Raw genomic sequence first — 23,818 nt, 5'->3', positions numbered from 1 at the left:
ATTAGAGAAGCTGACCCCAGGCTTCCCCCATTCTAAATGCAGCCCATCTTCCCCTACGAGTCCTGCTGGCACTTTAGGCGCAGTGCACCTTGCCAGTACACGGTCCCCACAGAGCCCGCATGGCGCTCTGTGCCGTTCTTTGGGCTCTGCGCCTCCACGTCTCTGGAGCCCAAGTAGTGTGGATTTTGTTTTGTATAACCCAACCCAGCCCAGTGCTCGCACACACTTGTCAACATCTTCCCAGGGACACACGCACCTGCAGTAACTTACCCTGGGAAGATGTTGACATTGTGCGTGGCAGTGGGCGCGGCTGGATTTTGTTGATCTGACAAGAGTGTTATGCTTTAACTTTTAACATCAGGGATGGGATTTTAGAATTCTGCTTGTGCATGTCTGTTTTCTGTGAACCATCTCTAGTCTGCCTTTTATTTTTTTTTAATCAGTGTTTATGTGTACCACATTTGATTTATATGTATGTACTGTATGTACATGTGTATGCACACATGAGTGTGTGTATGCTTGTGCAAGTGTGTGCGAGTGAATTCCTTTGTTCTTGAACATGGGGCTAATGTCCCATTGATCTTCTAATCGCCAATAGTTTTTACTTACTAGTGAGTATCATAAAGTATTTATTAAAAGAATTAGCAAAGGTAATTCATCTTTATAGGTTTGGGCCTCAATTTTGATGTAGGGCACTGGGCTGGGTTGGGTTATACAAAACAAAATCCACACTACCTGGTGTCCAGAGACGTGGAGGCGCAGAGCCCAAAGAACGGCACAGAGTGCCATGCGGGCTCTGTGGGGACCGTGTACTGGCAAGGTACACTGGGCCTAAAGTTACTGCAGGTGCGTGTGTCTTATGCCACCAAGAGAAGCCAAAGTGTAACTAAGCCTAAGCGGCTGTGAACTCAGGAAAGACTTCAGAACAACACCCCAGGAGGAGACTCCCTTTCTGTCCCTTCCTTGTCAATACCTAAACTTCCAGAGGCATTTCCTATCCCTCTACCACTTCTCTCCAATCCTGGTGGCTAAGTGAGTTGGGTACAAGGCCTCAGGAGGATGCCCGCATAGCCTTTAAAAAGCATATTTAATATAGACACAGCACAACCAGAGTCCTCATCTGATTCTAAAAAGAGCAAGGTACAAAGCCAGGTATGATGGCGCACTCCTGAAATCCCAGTACTTGGGAGGCGGAGACAGGAGGATTGCAGATTCATGGCCAGCCTCAACTCCTTAGTGACGGCCTCCGCAACTTAGCGAGACCCTGTTTCAAAATTAAGGAATAAAAATAAAGCTGGATGTGAAGCTCGGAGGTAGAATGCCCCCTGGGTTTAATCCCCAGTACTGAAGAAAAAAAAAAAAAAACACTGAAAATTACAAAGCCATTTCAAATCTACTCATGTGAAAACACAGAAATTCTTACTGATTAAAGAAATCTTATCACTGAAGGTTAGAAATAGTCTGTAGGACACATGAAGAACAAGGCTATAAAGAGACCACCCGCAGCATGCCTTCCCCCTCCCGTGGAGACCGATGCCTAACTTAAGCAAGCAACACATGCACCCGAGACAGTGAGTGTAGACAGTGACCTGCACAGGCCACCTCCAGCTCAGTGACCGGTACGGTGGGCTCAATGTCCGAGACCTTTAATGCTGGGAGACAGGAGGCATCCTGAGGTTTACTTTGCTGACTCCGTAACTCTAAACCTAAAAAGAAAAAAGACAAATCAACACTCAGGATCATAATTAAAAGGGTCTACGATTCACCCCCTGTTTGCCATTATCTTACATTTAAACTCAACCACCCCAGGCCAAGCGCTGGGAGTGCCTGAACACCTATGGCGAGGAAGGGGTCTGCAGCTGCCAGGCAGGCTGGGTTCAGGGGCATGAATGATCTGTTCAGAAAGGGGCCCTTGTTTTAACTCCCACCCCTCGCAGAGAATACAGAATTCGGAAAATGGTGTTTTGCTTAATTAGTTTCTCCTCTGCTCCTCAAAATTTTACACTGGATAGACTGCACTTGTTTTTACAGTTTTCAAAACATTTCTCGCTGGACTGAAGAAGAAATGTAATGACTTTTGTATTCCATTGTTTAATTTTTATTTATTTCAACAAAACATCTGTATAAGCACATAAGCTTCACAAATGCGAGTCATACTGACAAATACATTCCCTGGGCCAGATGACCCAGCATCTGATCAAAGGGAGTTCTCTCCCTCAGAGAACTACTCCACAGAACTGTATGGTCTACGAGAAGAGAGAATCTAAGAGGCTCAAAGGTCATTTTTCCGGACAACCTTAATGATTGCTTGCGTAAAATAAGTTAGTTCAAGTACATGATTCATACGGGATGGCTGTGTCATTAACTCACAATCACAGTAAAGAACATTCCTGCTGAGCTGACCTTACAAGGAAGAACAGCAGCTCCCCTGTCTTCTGCAAGAACACACTACTACCTAACTGTCCACACAGGCATGGTGTTTACTGGCCTTGTGTGCATCTGAAGCTATACACTGCTACCCATAGATACAACTAAGCCCCAAATAAAGGCTGAATCCGCCCTCCCCTCCCTGCTCCATGGGCCAATCAGCAGCAGCAATCTCTGCTCCCTGGGGCATCAGGACCCTGGGTTCCTTAGGAGCTCAAGCCTAGTAGAAACTTAAGTCCTTCTCGTACCTGAGCAAGCTGAGTTTCCTAAGCTTGCGCCACTCGGTTTTCTAACTATCTGTGACAAGACAACCCTCTTACTTCTTTACTCACCCTGTTCAAAGGCCCACCTTCTCTAGAAAATTTTGCAGTTACTATGACAGTCAATTACCCCTTCTTTGAATGTACTCATAGTCAACAGCAAACACATTTTCTCTTTTTCTTTTACCGAATCCAAAGCTCCCTGATGGTAAGGACTCCATCCCTTCACGGCACTTAATACATATGCACAAAGTTTTTAAGTCAATTTCTCATTCACCTTTTTTCCACGGGTGCAAACTTTGGAATCCACAGAGATTCCTAAAACTGAAGTCCATGCTGACTTTCTGACCTTAAATAACCATTAAATGTACTAGTACTGTGTCCTGCTTGAACAGAACGATGCAGTGAATCTGTGAACACACACTTCTGCAACGTGGGCACCATGCATTAGCATACTAGATACTGCAATGTACTAAATTTTCCTTAAGTAAGACGTACCTCAAAGACTGGTCCATGAATGTGTCATCAATATAGGGAAGTTATATTTTGTTGCTTATGGATGAAATTATCTCGTGGACTTACAAATGGCTTTCATTAAAAATTTAAGACTAGGAGCTGGCAATTAACTCACAAAACAGAGTCTGAAATAGCTGTGTATCTACAATGGGATTTTACTCAGCAATACAGGAGAAGCAAATTCTGTCATTTGCAGGAAAATGGACGGACCTAGAGAACATTAGGTGAAATTAGCTAGTCCCCAAAAGTAAAGGTCACATGTTTTCACTCATATGTGGAAGCCAGGGAGTAGTCGGGCCACAGGAGAGTTTAGGTGAAGGCGGAGAAACCCCAGCGGAGCGAGGGAGGCGGTCAAGGGCTGGGGTGGAGAAGAGGGACAATTAATGAAAGCAACATTTCCATCGACTTTATGTATATATGTGAGAATACCAGTGCCGACCTCAATATCATGTATGAGGTGAAGGCGACCGTGGGGAGCCGGCGAAGGCGCCAAGTGCTGCGTGCACGTATGTCCCTATCTCTAAGATCTATGCTATGACATGAGTCCAAAAGACTAGAATGCGCCAAGAAAAGGATTAAAGAGTAGCTGTGCATCTAATAAACATTCAGATATAAAGACCAGGTTACCAGCCAGCATTAATTCTTTACTAGATTATATTATGTAACATCACACAAATAATCAAAATGGAATTACTCATTTTCCACCTAGAGTCGCTTCTATCTTCTGAGCCCAGTAATTTCTCCTCTAATCCCAGCCTGAGTAGTCTCTTTTAATCTTCTGGAGGTATACATGTCCGTGTGTTATAATACTTTAATAGGCTCTGCTAACATATGATTGATAAGCAATGAAGTTCACAGATTTAAAAGGCATCATGATCTCCAATGAGATCTCCAATGAGATCCGGCAAATGCAGAAAGTCCGGCTCCCTGTCCCTGCCGCTTTGTTTGGCATTGCTAGGGTTTCACAGAAATGAACTCCAGGATGTGTTCGTCTGTGTCTTAGAATTCCACTTAGCGGAATGCTTATGAGACTCATCCATGCTGAACTTACCCATTATTCTGTTTCCTTTTAGGGCTGAGTAGTATTTTTATAAGGATAAATTATGTCGACAGAAATTTGGGTTGCTTAAAATTTTGTATGAACATTTGTTTTCATTTCGCTTTGGTATATTCCCAATAGGAAAAGAGCTGGGCTTTACTAAGCACTGTTAAGATTATAAAACTCTCTCCTAAGTGGCTGGGCCATGTTGCTTTTCCATCGCCAACTCAAGAGTTCTATTTGCTTCTCATGATTGATGACAGGTGGGATTTGCACTTTTTCTCAGCTATTTCAGCAGGTGTGTAAAGGCCGAAGACTGTAGATTTTACCTGTGAATTTCTAATAAGCAATGCTGAATTTCCTTAAGAATGAGTTGACTCCCGATATAAATAAGGACCGCGGTGCTTATTTGCCATTAGCGTACCTTCTTGGATGATACGTCTACCAACATCCTTTGCTCCTTTCTAACTCAGTTGCATTTTCTCAATATTGAATTGTTCATTTTTAATATATTTTGAATACATGTTGCAAATAACCTTCACTAATACATTTTACAGTATCTTCTCCCAGAGGCAAGACTACCTTTGATTAAAAATTAATCTGAATTCCTCCATTCTCTGTTACCATATTCCTTTTCTAATCTCAGCCAAACCCACCAGCCTCTACAAGGTCTTTGAGATCTGATTTCCTCTTTCTTCCCGCCACACTGCCCTAGATTGGACTTTCACCACTTGCTTAGGTTACTAATTGCCTTCTGACAGTATACACCAATATCACTCTGTTTTCTCAAAATTACCCTGAATAATACCACCATTATATTGTTCCCTGACTGCCTAATTTTCAGCATAATAAAGTACATATGCACTCACCAGTGTGCTATCCAAGGCCCTCCTCAGTCTGTTTTGAAGATGGCCTCTCCTTTCTCAGTCTCGCCCCGGCCTCACCTACTCTTTTTGTGGTCGTGACGCATTAAAATTTACTCACTGGTTTAAAACAAGCATACAATCGGCAATCCCAACAATGCACACTACGTAAAGTTACATTCACGTACAACGTACCTCCAGCAAGAACACAAGGCATTTTTACACAAGCTTATATGAAACAGGTCTATTTACTAGGTGTGGATCGGGGAAAATTTCCAGTCCATGTCTGTAGGCTTTTTATGGCGACAGTGAGCTTTCAAGACGCCATTGTTCAGGTCCCAGGACATTAGTCCAGGTGACTTGTCACAAGGATGTGGAGGAGCAAGGCTCCCCTCACACCATGCCAATCAGTCCTGAGGGCTCTGGGTGGACAATGGTGTGACTAAATAAATGTCACTGTGTCCTTGCTGTTTCCTTCTGAACAATTAGCTAAAAGTTGGCCATGCAACCTCACCTTCTCTGGACCACGCCTCACCTCCACACCCCCTGGTGGTGAGGCCCAGCTGGCTCTGTCCTGTGCCTCACTGACACGCGCCTCTCTGAAAGCAGAGCTTAGACTTATTCCACACTCTTCATTTGGCAGTTGGTTATGTTTTGCGACATGAGAAAGCGTGGTGGAATATTACAGCACGTAGTAAACAAAGATTTTATGCGATTTGTACAATGAGTAAATCCCATAAAAAGTTACTTTGCAATTACTCCTGCCTTTCCAGGTGAACCACAGTATGAGTTTTCCAAGAAAAGGATTGAATCTATTCACATCGCTGAACCCAGTGCAAATCTGAACATTGTGGGTACCCAATACATCGTACTTGCTTTATTAGCTCACTAAAAAGTTGACCAGGTCTGGGCAAAGGGTAGGAAATAACCAAGCAAGCAAATGAAATTCTAACCTTTCTCGTAGATCTGTTGCTTGTCTTTTACGGTAAGAGAATTGACTTTTTGCTGTAGTTTTTCTGTTTCTATCTGTGTCTGTTTCTCATAATACTTGTCGTCTGGTTTCATTGATAGAGTCAGTTTATGCTGATTATCCTGCAATAACCATAGCAACAAAAGCAAAGAGTCAAAACGTGGTTTTTGTTAAACCTTAACATACCGAATCACCAGTGTCTAATGGCGTTTCATTGGTACCATATTCAATTTACTGACATCTAAAATAATGATCAGAACTGGGGCTTTGGCAGATCAAAGTATATAAGATATATGAAAAATGTTACAACTGTTAAAACTATACCTCCTATGTAGTAAATACATAATTCATATATGCTGTTATTATTGTTAGGAATATATTATAGTCATCACATCAATGTTATATCAATATTCAACATTTTCTTTATATCGTGGGGGTAAAAAGAAACTAATTTCTAATATCATAAATTTTAGTCTAAATTAAAGATAATACAATTCTTCCTTCATTTTTCCTAGTGATTATACTATTAACTTCTTAAAGGCTGGAACAAAAATGTTGGCTCAACACTTTGCAAATTATTTGGACAAAAGAGATGTTAATCTGATATAAAAATGAGTTTTAAAGCCGGGCGTGGTGGCGCACGCTTGTAATCCCAGCATTCGGGAGGCTGAGACCGGAGGATTGTGGTTTTCGGACAGCCTCAGCTACTACTTAGTGAGACCCTTTGCAACTCAGTGAGACACCGTTTCAAAATAAAGAATAAAAAATAGGGCAGGGGGTGTAGCTCAGAGGTCAAATGCCCCTGGGTTCCATCCCCAGACCCGCAAAAAAAAAAAAAACCAAACAGTTTTAGTTCATTGAATGTGCTTCCCTTATTTAACAATTTAAAAGCGTCCACAAAACGCTCACTTGTAATATTACAAAGAAAAGAATTCAGAGCATAACAAAACCATGCATCAAGGAGAAATTGCAGGTCAGATTATCAATTCATGTTCTATGTCCAAAAAAAATTAATGGCATACATTTTCAAATTTCTTACCTTAAAATATTGTTTCACTTTTTCTTGCAAAAATTTAGGATTTTCCTTAAGACACTGCCTAAATTTAGCTAACTGACTTCCCATCTGCAAAAGTTCCACAGGGTCCCCGTCATGATTCCAGCAGGAAGCTATGTACTAGAAAAAAAGATTTAAAATTCTTAATACAAATAACCCCACAATCACTATTACTCCCAATACTATACCAGCTGGTAAACAAAGGCATAATAGTCTATTAAGATCCTACTTTCTAGCCAGGAGTGGTGGCGCACACTTGTAATCCCAGCGCTTGGGAGGCTGAGACAGGAGGATCACACAGGTTCGAAGCCAGCCTTAGCTACTAGTGAGGCTCTCATCAACTTATGGTGAGACCCTGTTTCCAAATAAAATATAAACATAGGTCTGGGAGTATAGCCTGGAGGTAAAAAAGCCTCTGGGTTCCACCAATAGTACCCACACACAAAATCCTACTTTCTATATTTACCTATACTATGGATGATTGTAACAAAAATTAAGTCCTTATTTGGTTGGAGAAAAAACTCATCTTAATCTTATTTTGTTCTAATAAGATAAAAAGTACTGGTTTAAATTATTTTTAGGAAATATAATTACCAACAGATTGTTATACCCACCTAACATTCTTTGTAAGCCTATTTTACATGAAAACATAAGATCTAAAAAGCCAATTAAGCTAGCAAAAAGAAAAAATATAAAACTAAGAGTAAATTTAGAGTTGATCTAAAATACTGTTACTTCCAAGGCTCAGATGAAAAGCACTATCAATATGAATCTATATCTTCAGTGTTGTTAAGAACTACTAATTATAAAGGTTGAAAAAGAAGAAAAAAACAATACAAAACCTAGGTGTTTGAGAAATTACTTACTGATGTCAGGGCAAGTCCAAAGCTGGTAGACTGATGCTTCATTTGAATTTCGATTTTGTGAAGTAAAGCTTCAATTCGATTGTCTTCAAATCCATTCCTAAAAAACACAATGGATATCTGAAATGTCGAAAAGAACTAAGTTCCATAAATAAAGAGTAGCATGAACTAATACATATTTTATTGTACAGAGAAGGCCAAAGAGTCACAAAGGCTCAGTCCCTCCTGCAAGAGCATTCATGAAATGAGCCACAGAAGGGCCACACTTACTCAATCACTTCCTCAATTGTTCTGTCCACAATGTCTCTGACGGTCTGAATGTCTTTTTCGGCAATTCCCTGGAGTCCAACACTGAAGTAGGCCTCCCTTGTGTAACCATTGTATCTGGAATACAAAAGAAGAGAATGCATTCAGACCCAAGCTCGTCCATCTTCCCCATGTACTACACTTGACTTAAAGATCAGAACTAAGAACTTGTAACTCCGTTCTTATTAAAGAGCTCATTAAAGCAGTGTTCTCAGATATATAATTCCCAGATAGAAGCAGTAAAAAACAACAACAACTATTTTTTAAATATTTCTAATCTCAATACATTTTCTTTCTTCTCTTTCCTTTTTTATTTTTGATACTGGAGATTCAATCCAGGGGCAATCTACCTGGTGAGCTACACCCTCAACCCTATTTTTACTTTGAAACAAGATCTCACTAAGGGGGCTCTTGCTAAGTTGCTGAAACTGGCAGAAACCTACAATCCTCCTGTCTCAGCCTCCCAGGTATTAGTATTACAGGTGTACACCACAGTGCCCGGCTTTAGTGCATACTTTTTAAGCTATGGCAAAATAGTTCTCTAGAAATAGAGAACACTGCTAAGTTGTAGGAAATCTGTAAGATTTCAAAGAATAATATGACTTTTAAAACAAGTTATTTCTATGAATACCATACCACTACTTGGAAAAGCTATTTTTGTTTGATAAAAGGTCCCTGGAACCATAAACAAATCCAGAGCTCCATGTTGGGGGTGTCTTGGTGTGAACAACTGTGGGGCACCGAGTAACAACTCCGGCCTCTCCCCACTAAATGCCCACAGCATCCTTTCCAGGTATAACCATCAAAAATGTGTCAAACATTGTCAGGTGTCCTAGGGTGTGGCAGGACAGAACTGCCTAGCCACTGATTTCTGATCTAATAATAACACTTACCCAACATCGGGAGAAAAGTCTGTGCCAAGTCCAGATTCAATCAAGGCTTTGTAAAAGGGGGAATTGGGCCCCGAAATCAAGAGTGAAGATAGGAGATTTAATGTGAAGGCTTCAAACGTGTCAGTGATGCTTAACAGAAAGGGGGGGGGGGTGCAAAAGGGAAAATCGTTAGCCGTTATAAATACTGTTAAGTTACTTAAACTCACTACAAATTTAGCACTTTTATCTCCAAACAAGCTGGGGTTCTATGAGAAATTCTCGCATATCACATTTCTATTAATAATTATGTAGACAAAAGAGAAATTTTTTTCCATACTGGGTTTTTCTTTTTCTTACTCCAGGCAGTATAATCTGAGCGGATATGGGATGCACATGACACGCAGCGTGCCAGGTACCTCCACCTTAGCATTTCAGGTACAGGTACAAGAAACAAGAGGTGGGATGGGGGTGAGTCTACACTACGTAGCCCACAACTTCCTTCCTGATTTACCTTCAAGGGCTGTGTTCAAACCTGGTCTCCACCAAGTCTTTACAATTACCAGCTTTATTGTGGTGTGCTTTTGTGAAGTATTCACAGTACTTTTCTCATACTCAGATCCCCAAAATGTTAAAAATAGCTATTCTAAGGCAGTCTTTTCTGTGGAGGTACAAAGCTTTTTTTTTTTTTTTTGGTGGGACTAGGGTTCCTGGAAGCTCTTCTACCTCTGGGCTACACTCCCAGACCTATTTTATATTTTTATTTGGAAACAGGGTCTCTTAAGCCAGCACGGCTGGCTTTGAACCAGTGCGATCCTCCTGCCTCTGCCTCCCCAGCGCGGGGATTTCAAGCGTGCGCCACCACGCCCGGCCAATACAGAGCTTTAAAACATAAAGAGGTAAAACATTTTTCTCTTGGATAGATCCAAAAGTCATCCTCTTCCTCATAATCATTTGTTATTAAAAAATTTGACACTTTGTTTTCATTCTTAAAACCTACTTGACTTCAAAATCTCAACTACGTTCATTCATATTTGACTGTTGATGTCTCTTCCCAACCATCTAACCTGAATATTTTCCTCTGTCTCCAGGCCAGTAGGAACGTTAACAAGGCATACTTACTCTGGCAAGAGGAAGCTAACGCTGACCGTTGTTTGTTTAGTGGCGTCTGTAGCAAAGGAGTCTGGGCCACACGTTATTTGAAATTCTCTCTACAAAATAACAACGCTTTAAGTAAGCCAACAGTGAATGGCTGTAAACAGCCACTTGGTTATTCACACACAAAAAAATGGTTCAAGACATGCTGTTTACTAGCTAGCGTTCTTTTTAAACAAATTCCCATTCTTTAGTCTTGAAAAGCTCTTATGTATATTGCACAGGTGACAACGTTTTAGGATTCCACTATTAGTATACAGTTCATCCTCGTTGCAATGTTTTAATGGGCAGGATGCAAACACTGGTAAAAGCTGGCTGGACACTTACAGGCTTATCCCAGGGCTTCTGGGCTGGCACCGAGGTACTTGGTTCAATTTTCTGAAATCTGCTCAGTGCTTCTTCGTGAATTTGTTTCAGATGCTGTTCCAGCTGAAAATTACCGTAAGTGAAGAACCTGAAATTTGAAGGCAACACATTAATCTATTTTAGTGTAAGTGATTAGGAATCAGCAGTCATGACATTTCTGCATAAAATGGAGATTCTACAATGTGTAGCAAACCAGTCTTCATAATGCAATGGACCTAGCATAGAAAAATACTTTGTTGTCACTTAGTTTTACTAAAAACATCAAAAGAAGCTTTTGCCCATTTATGAGGATAAATGGTTCAAACAAACTGCATATTGTACAGAAGAATTTAAATGCAAATTCAGCACAGGTCTTATTTTAAATCTACTATATTTTTCTAGAACTCGAAAGGGTTTAGAAATAATTATTTTAGATCCTTATTTTATAACCCTAGCTAGAGCAGTACAATAATCCATCTAAGACATTTAAAAATAAAGATTTCATAGAATTCCACTTAGGATATGAATTTCAGATTATACAGGTTTTTAAGCTAACGCTGTTTGTGTGCATGTGTCTGTACATATGTCTTACTGGGGATTGACTCAAAATAGGTGTCTCTGAGCTACACCCCCAGTGCTCTAGCCCTTTTTAGTTTTTGGCCCGTAGTGCCTGATGGCATGCAGAGGTGACAGGACAGGACCTACAAAAGACCCAATTATAAACGGCTTCACCTGATTCCACCACGTCTTTGGATACAAGTTTGAGTTTTTGAAAATCCAGAGACTGACAATCAATAGCACAAAGCATCAGTCAACAGGTCAACACGGGAAGCCAAAAAGTCTAGAGGAAGCCTGGCCTGGGCTCCGCTGTCCCCTGAGAAGTGTCAGGGCACACTGAGTAACAAAATGCCATGAGTGTCTGTAACCACCTCGCTGAGCCAACTGAGCCATCACTGTAGATGCTGAAAATGAAGTCCAAGTGCTGTGTGCATGTGCGTCCCTTTCACTCTGAACTGCAGCATGATGGGAGACTACGGCACAAAGTTTATTAAACAGTGAAATAAAACGAATGCCCAAGACAGTTAAATAGGCAAACTCGAGCAAGGAATTTTATTAAAAATAAAAGAAAACAAGACAAAAAGCAAACAAGACTAAACAAACAAGACTACTAAATGTAAGAGGAGCCATGTCGTTTAGTACAAGACGGTAAAGAAATCAAGTCTTAACCCCCCACTAAGCCTTTCAAACAAAACGTTACCTCGCGTTGCTTGGGTGATAGTGAGTGGCATGAAACTGCTTCAGCTGTTCCCACGTGAGCTCTGGGATGCACAAGGGGTCACCTCCGGAGATCACCGAGTACGTGTGGTCAGGAAGAAGTTTGTTCTGAAGATGCTGCGAGAATATCCTCTCGTTATCTGTCTTGAAATGGACGAATAAGAATTTTTAAATGTATGTAAAATACATCCGCATGTGCCTCATAACCACGTTACTGATGATGATGGGTCCCACGGACGACCGGGGCCTCATAGGATTACAATGTGGCCAAGTTGTGTGGTAGGCGGTGCCGTGTAGGTCTGTGAAAGTATACCATAAGATGTCCACCCAACAACGGAACTTCTCACCGATGCATCTCTCAGACTCAATTATTAAGGCACGTGGCTAACACACTGTACTACCCATTAAAATACAGCAAGTTAACTGCATTCTGGACCGTATATCTAACATAGCTTACAGATAAAACTGTTCTAATAGCAACCAATGACACCTGTGCAGGTACTATTTAATATAATCTTCATTTATTTTTTACTTTTCTTTAGTTTTACTGGAGCACTGTAGTTTTACTGGAGTTTAGTTTTACTGGAGCGACAGGGATGACAGAGACGTGCACACACACAGTACTGTGATAAGCTTCCAATTTACTCAATCTGTACACAGGACGCATCAACTGGCTCTCTCAGAAGAGAAAAGAAATTCACTTTTCATACTCTGGGTAAACAAGTGCAGGACTAAAGTCAGGGACCAGGACAAGGTAAAGTTAGGATGGGTGCACTGGGATTCCTCTGATCCACTAACATAGGGACATAAGTTTCAAGTTCTTAGAAGACATGATACCAAACAGAATGACACAAGTAAGAGCTTGCCAGGTGAAGGCGGCCAAAGGAATCGGGGAGCAGCCTGGAGCACACAAGTCACCCCACGAGGATAGGCCAAGGCAGGTCTTCTCAGTCAAACTGACACCTGAAGAAGGCTGGCCTATCTATGGTGACTTCAGTAATAAAAGAAACCACTACATAAGATGACAATATTAAATAACTAAATGTAAACCACCTTTCAGACATATCTAAATTTCAGAATTTCACGCACTTTAACATGATAGAAAAAAAGGAAAGACACTTACAAATGCTCCCTTCATCTCGTTAAAGACGACTCCTTTAAAGATCAAGGGCGTCTGGGGATCGCTAGGGTTCTCGTGTTCTAGCCGCCATCCTTCCTGCCTAAATAACCGTAAGTAAACAAATAAGTGAATAAAAGATGACAGCGACTCTAATACCGTAATGCAGTCAATTAATACCAGTCATTACATACCAGAAATCCAGTTCCCGCAAGCAAGGGAAAAAGGTTGCATCCAAATACACTGAGAGCAGATTCTGAAAATCCTTGGGATTTTGCGTGGAAAACGGATACAGAGTATAATCACTAGCTGGGTACAGATGAAAAGTAAGATTTTAAGATACAAATGGTTCCCACAAAGATGATTTACTTTCAAACCTCGCTTCACCCTGGCACCAAATCTGAACTATCAGAGAAACAGGAGGCGGCAGCCCAGGCTCTGGCTCCAGGTTCATTCTAACTCAACTCGTCACCTGCACACTTGCCCGGCCCAAGGCCTTCCCGGGGTGGGCACGGCACTGACTTCAGTGTATAACTGATTTCTGTATAATTCAAGTTCATTTCGCAAGGGTCTCACATGGCTACAAAGACAACCTCATTCTGTTCAAGCACTGAGTTACTCTACTCTCCTTCCCAGAATGCTCTGTGGATGCCTTCGGCCTGTTCAGCATCCAGGGTTACTAAAAGTAAATTCAAGCAACACTGACACTAATTATAATACTGCAGATGTCTAATACTATAGCAACATTCCCCAAAGAAAACTATGTTGAACATTTTCCAAAAAACAAATGACATACTTTTTTCTGCTTGACTTATTATAATCTGACCATGATAAAGGATTCAATTTCTATCATCTTTCCACTGGACTAATGATTGGAAATTTATTTTAATATGTGTGTGTGTGTGTGTGTGTGTGTGTGTGTGTGTGTGTGTGTGTGAGATGCTCGGGATTGAACCCAGGGGCATTCTACTTCCAAGTAATACTCTCAGACTGATTTTATTTTTATTTTTTATTTTTTTATTTATTTTGTTCTACTGGGGATTGAACTCAGAGGCCTCTTATCTTTGAGATACACCACCAGCCCAATTTCATTTCTTATTTGGAAACAGGGTCTTGCTAGATTGATGAGACTCACTCCTTTCTGAGGCTGTCCTTGAATCTGCGATCCTCCTGTCTCAGCCCCCCCAAGTACTGGGATTACAGACATGTACCACATTTTATTTTTTATTTGGGAACAAAGTCTCTCCTCGATTCTGAGGCTTTGAACCTATAATCCTCCTGTCCCAAGTACTGGGATTTCACAGTGTACCACATTTCAATGTGTACCACAAATTGTACACAATTCAATGTGTACACAATTCAATGTGTACACATTTCAATGTGTACCACATTAGGCTTTAATGCATTTAATAACTGCCAACAACCCTCTTTATTCCTAAAAACTAACTGAATTCGAGCATTTCTGTCTGGCAAACCTAAAGGCGATTTCAGATCAGGAAATCCGTCTCACCTGTGAAGGCATTCATAAAAGTGGAGAGCGACCTGTTTAACATTTTGAAGAAAGGATCTCTACATGGATACTTCTCGGAGCCACACAGGACTGTATGCTCTAGAACATGAGGCACACCAGTGCTATCCATCGGTGTGGTGCGGAACTGTACACTAAGACAAAGACAGAAACAGGAAAGGTCAGTCTTAATACTGTCCAACAGATTTTCTAGATATGTGGTTACCTCCAGACTTTTATCATTAGTATTATTATTTTTGGTGGTACTGAGGTGGACCCCAGGGCCTTTTCTACCCCCTGGCTATACTCCTAGACCTATTTTTTAAATACTTTTTTGAATACAGGGTCTAAGTTGTTGAGAGCCTCATTAAGTAGCTGAGGCTGGCTTTGAACCAGTGCAATCCTCCTGTCTCAGCCTTCCAAGATCTGGGATAACAAGCATGCACCCGCACGCCCGGCTCTTGCCTCCAGACTTTTAAAAATAATCATTCTAGCTGAGTATGGTGGCCCACACTTATAATACTAGAACTTGGGAGGCTGAGATAGGAGGATCGCCTTCTACAACCTAGTGAGATCTTGTTTCAAAATAAACAATGAAATAAGGATGGGTGTGGAGCTACGATGTCCCTGGGTTCAACCTCCAGAAGCACACACACATACACACACATACACACACACACACACACACACACACACACACACACACAGAGGAATGATTCTAACATCACAATATTTTAACATGCTTTGTGATGATAGTGTATAAAATCAGCCATACTCCAAAAAAAATAATTAACAATGTATTTAGGTGAGAATATAAAGTCATGAATTTTTTTCTCATATTTTCAAAATGTTTTGGCAATAAGAATATTAATGTGATGCTGCTTTTAATTACTTATCGTTTGGTAGATGTTTTATTTTTTTTTCTCTTTATTTTTTTATTTTTTTTAATTTATTTTTTATTGGTGCAATGTATTCATACATCATAGTGGTATAAAGAAAATACTTTTGTGGACATACATGCACATCTCGCCCAGTTAGCCCCTACCCGATCCCCACCCCATTCCCTCCCCATCCCTCCTTCCCACGCTTGGCTTACTGGTTGACATCTAGTATTATAGCAATTTATACAATATTAACATTGATAATCTCACATAACAGTTTCATTTGTCTGGTACCAAACTTTTGATGACTTAAAGATAACATTTCAATATTTCTTTTTGCTTTCTTTCTTACCAGAGAATATTTTTTTCTTTTTTTTTTTTTAGGTGAAACTATCATACATTTATTTATTTTTCAGAAAAAAATCTATCCTGATATGGAATATGGACTCTAGATACCCAAAACAGTCTCAAAGAAGAACAAAGCTAGAAGATGTATATTTTCTGATTTCAAACCATATAAAGCTACAATAATTGAAACAGTGTAGTACTGTTATAAAGGCAGATATATAAACCATTGGAGCTAATTAAAAGCCTAGAGATAAATTCTTCCATACATTGTCAAGTTATTTTTGACAAGGTTTCCATGAACTTTTGGTGGAGGAAATACTAGTCTTTTAACTAAATATTGTTGAAAAATAATAATAAATGAAAAAGAATAAAATTGGACCCTTACCTAACACATATACAAATATTAACTCAAAATAGATAAAAGACCTAAATATAAATCTTAATACTATAAGCTTTTAGAAGAAAATCTGGGTCATAAAACCTCACAACATTGAAATTGGAAGTGATTTCTTGGATATGATTTCAATGGCACAGGCAACAAAAGAGTAAATAAACTCCCTAAAAAATAAAAAAAATATTGTATATTCAAAGACAATGTAAACAGAGTTAAAAGTTACTGATCCTCTTCCAAGAGTTCCTCCTATGACCCATTTCTCCCTAACTCTCACATATTAGGGAATGGTAGATGTTTTAAAGAGAAACATTCAAGAATATCTTCACACACACACACCTGAATAGATTGTTGGCGTCTTCCCTGGCCAGGTGTAAATATCTGGCTCCCGTGTTGTCATGGCTGAGCTTCACTGCAGTCAGAAACAGCTCAGGAACAGAAGTGACCTGAAGCAAGAAGAGAAAGGTGAGCCGTAAAACATGTGTGTAACGATGACCTTCACCACGCGGACACAGCCGGCTTCCCTGCCTTGACTTAGATGGCACCGGGAAACCAGCACTTCAGAGCTAGAAGTGACAGACCCCATTTCCCAAATCCCTGACCATGCAAATGAAGATATTAAAACCTAAAAAAAAAGGATTATATACCTTTTTCTTTTTTTTTTTTTTTTGAGTGCCTACTATTCGGTAGGCATTTCCTAAGCATGTCGCATATAACCTTATGAGGAAACAGTCTCATTCCTGTTTACAAATAGTAAAAATAAAGACACACAATGATAAAATAAGCTGCCCGGATCACAGAGCAGGGTTCACTTGATGCCTGTCCCCTTTCCCACTAGACCGTGTCAAATCTAAATACCAACAGCTCATCCTCTGCATGTCTGCTGTGTCCCTGGCTCTTGCCATCTGATTTAACGCTCAGAACCACCCTCCAGCGAAGGTAAATGCAGGCATGCTACCTTAGTGTGCAAGAGTGGAAGGCTTCTCCTAAGGATGAACCTTGCTTTGCCTAGTTGACTGTGGTTCTCAGTGGTACACTGGGGCGGGTACCAGCTGCTGGTCCCTCGTGGGAGGATCATCATGGGCAAAGCCACAGTGTTTAGAAAACCGAGAAGGGCCAAGAGGGTATAAATGCCTTCAATCAAAATGGCCCTCACTACCCAGGGAGGGGAGCAATGAAAAGAAGGGGCAATCACTCTTACTCTGGCCAGCTGGAGAAAGCATCCTGTCTTCCAACCATGCCAGTGGACCCCTCTTTCCTTCAATCATACATCATATCGCTGTGAGAACCACCCCAGTCAACATCACCTTTTTTCAGGGACCATGAAACTAACCGGTCCATTCTTACAAAGGAAGTTACGGGCAGAGCTGTGATTAGAACTTCAGTTTTTTGAGCCAGATCTGGAGCCCTGCCGTCCAAAGGACACAAAGCGGTCTGCTAATAACAGCACAATTTACAGCTGACAAACTACTACTGATGCTTCCAAGTATACTTGTATCAGATGATCAATTAAAATCAATAGACATGGTGAGAGCTTGTCTAATAACACCTTTCAGGGCAACTATTTCTCAAACAAGAACCACGATTGATCATAAATTTTTTAACTTGAAAAATAAAGAAACCCACTGTTCTGAATTAAGGTTCTCATAAACAGTAATCTGTGCTACTAATACAAATTTCTAGACTTAATGCTCTGACCAGTTTTCATGATTCATCACTGCTGGATCTTTCCTAGGATTCCTATGGCACTGGCCTTGCTCCTGTCCTGCCTGGAGATGCCTTTCTTTCTCAAATGCCACCTTCTTTTGAGCTCCTCTCTCTCCTACCGCCAGCTGCAGTACTCTCCCCTCTGGCCCTTGCCTGTGGCACTTCTGTGTGATGCCTGGTATTACATATTACATTAAATTATATATTCTGTGTGATACTCATGATGCTATATGCTGTGTTTGGTATTATCACTGTACAGGGGCCTTCTAGATTATAGGCTATTTGTCCTTATATTTATTGTTGTATCAAGCATAGCATAAAACCAAAACCCAAATTATATGAAGCACAAGCTTTTCAATTTTACAGTTAATAAAACAAAACAGTAATGCGAAAGGTTTAAACAAGAAAACAAAGGCAAAAAAAAATTCCAACAATTGACAAAATCTACTTTAACACATGACAAGCAGACATCAGGATATAATCTCTTCTCTATTCGGGTCTCTTTCGACGTATGGTTAGAGACAATTATGTGATGATAAAAGCTGACTGAAAAGACGCAGGCTGCTGAGTCTTTAGTGATCACATTCCAAGTGAACTATCAGATGCGACTGTAAAAAAAAACATGTATGTAGCCGGGCGTGGTGGCGCACACTTGTAATCCCAGCATTTGGGAGGCTGAGACCGGAGGATCGCGGTTCTTGGCCAGCCTCGTTTATTTAGTGAGGCTCTCTGCTACTCAGTGAGACCCTGTTTCAAAATAAAGAATAAAAAATAGGGCAGGGGGTGTAGCTCGGAGGTCAAATGCCCCTGGGTTCCATCCCTAGACCCACAAAATAATAATAAAAAAGAATGTACTTGATTACAAAGACGGCAAGTCTAAGAAGATACTGGGCTCCGAGGGAAACAAGGGACTGGGGATCACTTTATTCATAAACTCTGTTCAGCTGAACAACTGCTGAGAGTCCAGAACCAGGCCAGGGCCCAGGGACCCAAGAATAAGAACGACAGCCTGAGCTCTGGAGGCCTGCATGTGTTACTCACCTTGACTTATAAAACCAAGACACTCCATACCTGGTTTACTGTGAACCCGTGGATCTTGTCGCCCACTTTGTACTGCAGCGCTCTCTCACAAGCTTGGTCACTCCTCCACCTCTGTACATCATGGTGGGCACTGCTGCGTTGAAAATTCAAAGTGAGAGGATTTTAGGAAAACCATTTCGCTGACATAATTGAGCAACACGATATAATATTGCCACGTGGTAAGGATAATTAACCGATTTAAAAAAACAATCAAATCTTGAACATTCCAAAACCTCAGACATTCCAGAAAACAAATTTCCAGTAAATTTCTTTCCACTGAAATCCTTTATCTCGACCCAGAAAAACCTTCATAATGTCAACTGATAAGTGTCACAAACTTATTTCTACATGTTCACAAATAACTATTATGAAATTATGTACAAATTATTAATTCTCATAACCACAGATTCTTCATAGGCCTTCACAGTAAAGTAATACACTTAAACCACAATAAAATCCCATTACATAGTTAGGAAATTGGTGAAAATTAAAAAGCCTAAAATCACTAAGGACTCTCATACGCTGCTACTGGAATGCAAATTGAAATGATTTGGGAAGAGCTTCCGGAGCTGCTGTACTTAGCAGAGTTGAAGAGGAGCGAGTCCTTCACCTCTGTGTATATATCCTTGAGAACCTGCACTAGTGCATCAGCATACACGCACGATGAGGCAGGGCGCCAATCCTGATAGTTTCAAACTCAACCAACACAGCTCCAGCTGTCCATCCACACAGAATGGCTAGTTGTTCAACAAAACAAACTTAGCAATAAAAATGAATGGACTGCACTGGCATTGAAGATATGGGTCACGTAATATTTAGCAACAACAAAAATATAAAAATTTTATAAAATACAGTATTATGCTATGTAGGCATTATGCAAACAGATAACACTATCACAGAAATGCATGCAGATGGCAAAAATACAAAGAAAATAATTCTCTGTCGGGAGAATGACTTAAAAGAGGTTATTATCAGGGCAATCTGAAGACTTGCAATGGTGGCACCATTTAATTTTCTGTGTATGTGTGTGTGGTACTCGGGATGGAACCCAGAGGCATTTTACCTCCAAGCTACAACCCCAACTCTATTTTTTATTCTTTATTTTGAAACAAAGTCTAAGTTGTGGAGGGCCTCATTACATAGCTGAGGCTGTCTACAAAGCAATCCTCCTGTCTCAGCCTCCCAAGTACTGGATTACAAGCATGTGTCACCACGCCCAGCTACCATTTAATTTCTAATCTTTATTCTCTCAAGCCATGCTACATGTTTTATGAGCTTTTCTACATTAAGATTGTATCTTAGAAACATTTTTAAAGGTTATACAGGTTCTCCCACATACTGATTCAGTCACTGGTGGGATTAGGGAGATATGCTAAAAAAAAAAATCAACCAACATTTCCTTATTCAGTAAATTCTAGATTAAGAGATAGAGAAGGATTTTAAGAAATTACTTAGCACCAGAGAGAAGCAAAATTAAGGCTTTTCCCCCATTATACTTTCTGGTAACCTACTAAATATATATATATATATATATATATATATATATATATATATATATATATATATATATAATAAATTCCTGGTGCCAAATTAAAAGTATCCATAAGGGCCCCAAGCTGACTGCTCCAAGTTTCAAAAGTCAGCTAGACTGAGCTGTAAGTTAATGTCTTGTGGAAGAGTGAGAACATTAAACACTTTTCCTATCGTATTTATTTTTACATACATCCAGTCATAAACAAAGTTCCATTCCAGGAGGCCACAATTTTATGAAGAACACAACAACTTAAACTTAAGTACAGCCTCAGGAACCCTCAGGTCTCTACAGAACTCTTAGCCTCGTAACAAAAATTAAACGGGAGCCGAGCCCATTAATAGGAACCATAAACTGCCAGTTACTTTTATTGCACGAGTTTAAAAACACATCAATGACCATGTATCTCCACTTCAAAAAGCCTTTACGGCCCTCAGCTCGGGGCCACCCACTCTGGGATCACCCGAGGTTGGAGGGGTAAAAAAAAATGGGTCGAGCTAGTTCCTTGGACCTGGATCTCCTTTAGACCAGAGACTTTAAGGCTGCATCACCCCAATTTTGGCGCCCGGGGCAGAAATTTCTGGGACGGGGAGCTGGAAGGTAGGGGTACTTGGGCTGGGCTGGGGGATGTGTTTGTTTGGGAGCCCCGAGGAGGGGCTTCGCAGTGCACAAACTCCAGAAGAGAAATGTGGGAGCTCAGAGAAGCGGTGTCTGGGTGCAGGAGCCCAGACTCGGGGCTCAGAGTCTATAGATCAGGGAGCTGTCACCCCAGCCCAAGGATGGGCAAGACCTGGCCGCCTCCCGCACCGCCACTCCATTTCAGGTCCTAGAGTGCCCGCCGCCCACTTCTTCGGTCCCGCTGCGGGTCCCCACCGAGTCTCACCCGCCACTCAGCCGCCGCAGCACACCCAAAGATCGCCGACCGCCAGAGCGCCACATGTCGTGTGACCAGTGCGGCGCCAGCGGGGGCTCAGCCCTTAACCCCACGCACCGCACGGGGCGGAGCCGACTGCCGCGAGTCCCATTGGCCATCATAAATGAGAACGTCCTTTCTGATAGGCTGGCGAGGAAGAGGGCGGGTTCTCCTGCTGCTGGACCAGTCCCGAGGGCGGGGCACAGGACGGGGCCCCGTGAAGGCGGGACCCGAGTACCGACGGTGGCGGGGCGGGACGAGGTGCGGGATGGGGAGTGCTGATGGCTGGGACGCTGCAGAGGGCTGGATCGGGAAGCCGGAGAAAGCAGGGCCAGGAGAACGAGGGGCGAGGCGCTGATGAGGGGCAGGGCGTGTGCAGGTGATGAGGGTAAGGATGCTCTAGAGGTGAGGCAGGTGAATCTTGTGGTCCTCTTAAGGGTCCCTCTCTGATGAGGCTTGTAAGCGTATTTTCTTTCTGCGTGCTTCCTCGCTCATCTAGGACTAGAGTGAGAGTAAAGGATGTAGAGCTGGGCCTTACCCGGTCCTAGCTGCCGGGGCTGGGAGGCTTCATGACATGATGCTAAGGCTGGAGTCTCAGGGCCACAACTCCACGGCGATGCACGAATTAGGAATGGTCCCCTTGCAGAATTGACCCAGCATCGCCCTGGACAGGTCAAAACTCCAGCACGCGCTTGTGTCCCACTGTGGCTCTTCACCTCCTTCCTATTTTATATCTAGGAAGGCTACACCTGTGTGTTTTAAGCTTGCAAAGTACCCACAGGCCCTTCTTGAAAACCCAAAGAAAGACATACAAGGCTTGTGTACTAGCAGGGTGGGCCCTGCCTTTGTGGGTTTGAAGGGATATTTAGGATTAACTAGAGCTGGGAAGTGTTTGGATGGGACTTGGACAACATCAGGACACTTACTAGTCTGACCTCAGTTTCTCAGAGCCTTTGCCTCCTCCCATAACTCTCCTGGACGTCTCTTCTTGGACAACTAATGCAGACATACGCAAATCTTCCTCTACCTTCTTCCAAACTAAAAAAAATTAAATAAAAAAATTAAATAAAAAATAGGCAGCCGGGAGAGATGGTGCATGCCTTTAATCCCTGTGATCGTAGTACTTGGGAGGCTGAGATAGTAGGATCGCAGGTTCAAGGAAAGCCTTAGCAATGTAGCGAGACTCTCCACAATCTAATGAGGCCCTGTCTCAAAAACAAAAAATAAAAAAGGGCTGCGGGTGTAGCTTGGAGGTAGGATACCTTTGGGTTCAAGCCCACTACCCCCCCCCAATGAAAACACAATACTAACTACATGACTACTATCACTTTAAACATGGGAAGGCTTTGGTGGTCCTGCAGAGGGTAACACCATAATGAAAAGCCACAAAAGATCCACCCAAAACTCTCCACAGTGCAGCCATTTGCAGTTAACCAAGTTCCTTCTTAATGATGAACTCAAAGGAAGGTGATATTAGGAATCTCCACATACAGACACAGTCTGTATACATACCTTTCTCTTGGGGAGCCTTTGAATGATACAGCTCAATGCGTCATCACAACATCTCTGTGATCTTGGGGGAGACAGTTGGGTGTTATTAACCCTATTGTGGGTGTGCAGGAAACCGAGGCACTGGGGGATTATAGTATTTTTGTCTCTCTGAAGAATAGATGCTATATAAGTCCAGTAATTACCACTTGCCAGTATGTTCCCATAGGATCCAGCCTCAATGAACACTAACCTAGATACTCACACGCAACAACAATTTATAGTTACCGTGAGCAGCATTTGACCTAATTTTAAGACTTATATGCAATGTAAATTAGAGTTAATATTTAAAAGATTGTAGATAGAAATGAAAAATCAGAATCTATTCAATTTTCTATGTTAGAAATGAAAAATCATTGCTTACTGAAAGAAAGATTTGCAAGCATTTTTTTTTCTTTTAAACTAAGTAGATTACAATTGGGACTTAGAAGGATAACCGAGTGAATATTAGAGTGTTAGATACTTAATTGTGTCTCCCTCAAAAGCTAAGTTAGAGTCCTGACCTCCATAGACTCATAATGTGATCACATTTGGAGACGAAGTTTTTGTAGAAATCATCAAGCAACAGTGAGATCTTTAGGGGTGTGCCCTGTGCCAGTATGACTGGTATCCTTAGAAACGGGGAACATTTGGAGGCAGAGACAGCTATACAAGGATAGACAAGGAAAACGCAATGCTAAGATAAAGGCAAATATTCAGATGATGAGTCTAAGCCAAAGGATTTCAAAGTTGCCAACAAAACACCAAAATCTAGGAGACAGGCCTGGAGCAGAGACTGCCTCGTGGCCTGAGAAGGAACCAGCTCTGCCAACACCAGGGCCTCCATAACTGTAAGATAACTGCACCCACTTAC

The 23,818-nt window shown here is 41.5% G+C and overlaps 1 protein-coding gene across 2 annotated transcripts in view; it reads right to left on the bottom strand.

The window, feature by feature from the left end:
* PITRM1 (pitrilysin metallopeptidase 1) overlaps positions 1-21,443 on the bottom strand; it is a gene marked incomplete at both ends in the record, with an annotated part of 32,037 nt that extends 10,594 nt beyond the window's left edge. For both annotated transcript variants that reach the window (XM_080716908.1, XM_080716909.1), the window contains 15 exons: positions 1,590-1,706; positions 6,059-6,197; positions 7,115-7,249; positions 7,996-8,092; positions 8,263-8,376; positions 9,192-9,320; positions 10,290-10,378; positions 10,650-10,776; positions 11,926-12,086; positions 13,066-13,158; positions 13,250-13,368; positions 14,570-14,721; positions 16,526-16,632; positions 18,965-19,067; positions 21,388-21,443. In XM_080716908.1, coding sequence (XP_080573034.1) covers positions 1,590-1,706; positions 6,059-6,197; positions 7,115-7,249; positions 7,996-8,092; positions 8,263-8,376; positions 9,192-9,320; positions 10,290-10,378; positions 10,650-10,776; positions 11,926-12,086; positions 13,066-13,158; positions 13,250-13,368; positions 14,570-14,721; positions 16,526-16,632; positions 18,965-19,067; positions 21,388-21,443 — 1,738 coding nt within the window. The remainder of the gene's footprint in view (positions 1-1,589; positions 1,707-6,058; positions 6,198-7,114; positions 7,250-7,995; positions 8,093-8,262; positions 8,377-9,191; positions 9,321-10,289; positions 10,379-10,649; positions 10,777-11,925; positions 12,087-13,065; positions 13,159-13,249; positions 13,369-14,569; positions 14,722-16,525; positions 16,633-18,964; positions 19,068-21,387) is intronic.
* Positions 21,444-23,818: the final 2,375 nt, after the last annotated feature.

Source organism: Muscardinus avellanarius (assembly GCF_963383645.1).
Source record: "Muscardinus avellanarius genome assembly, chromosome: 20".
Classification (NCBI taxonomy): domain Eukaryota; kingdom Metazoa; phylum Chordata; class Mammalia; order Rodentia; family Gliridae; genus Muscardinus; species Muscardinus avellanarius.
This window is presented reverse-complemented; position numbering and strand designations above follow the sequence as displayed.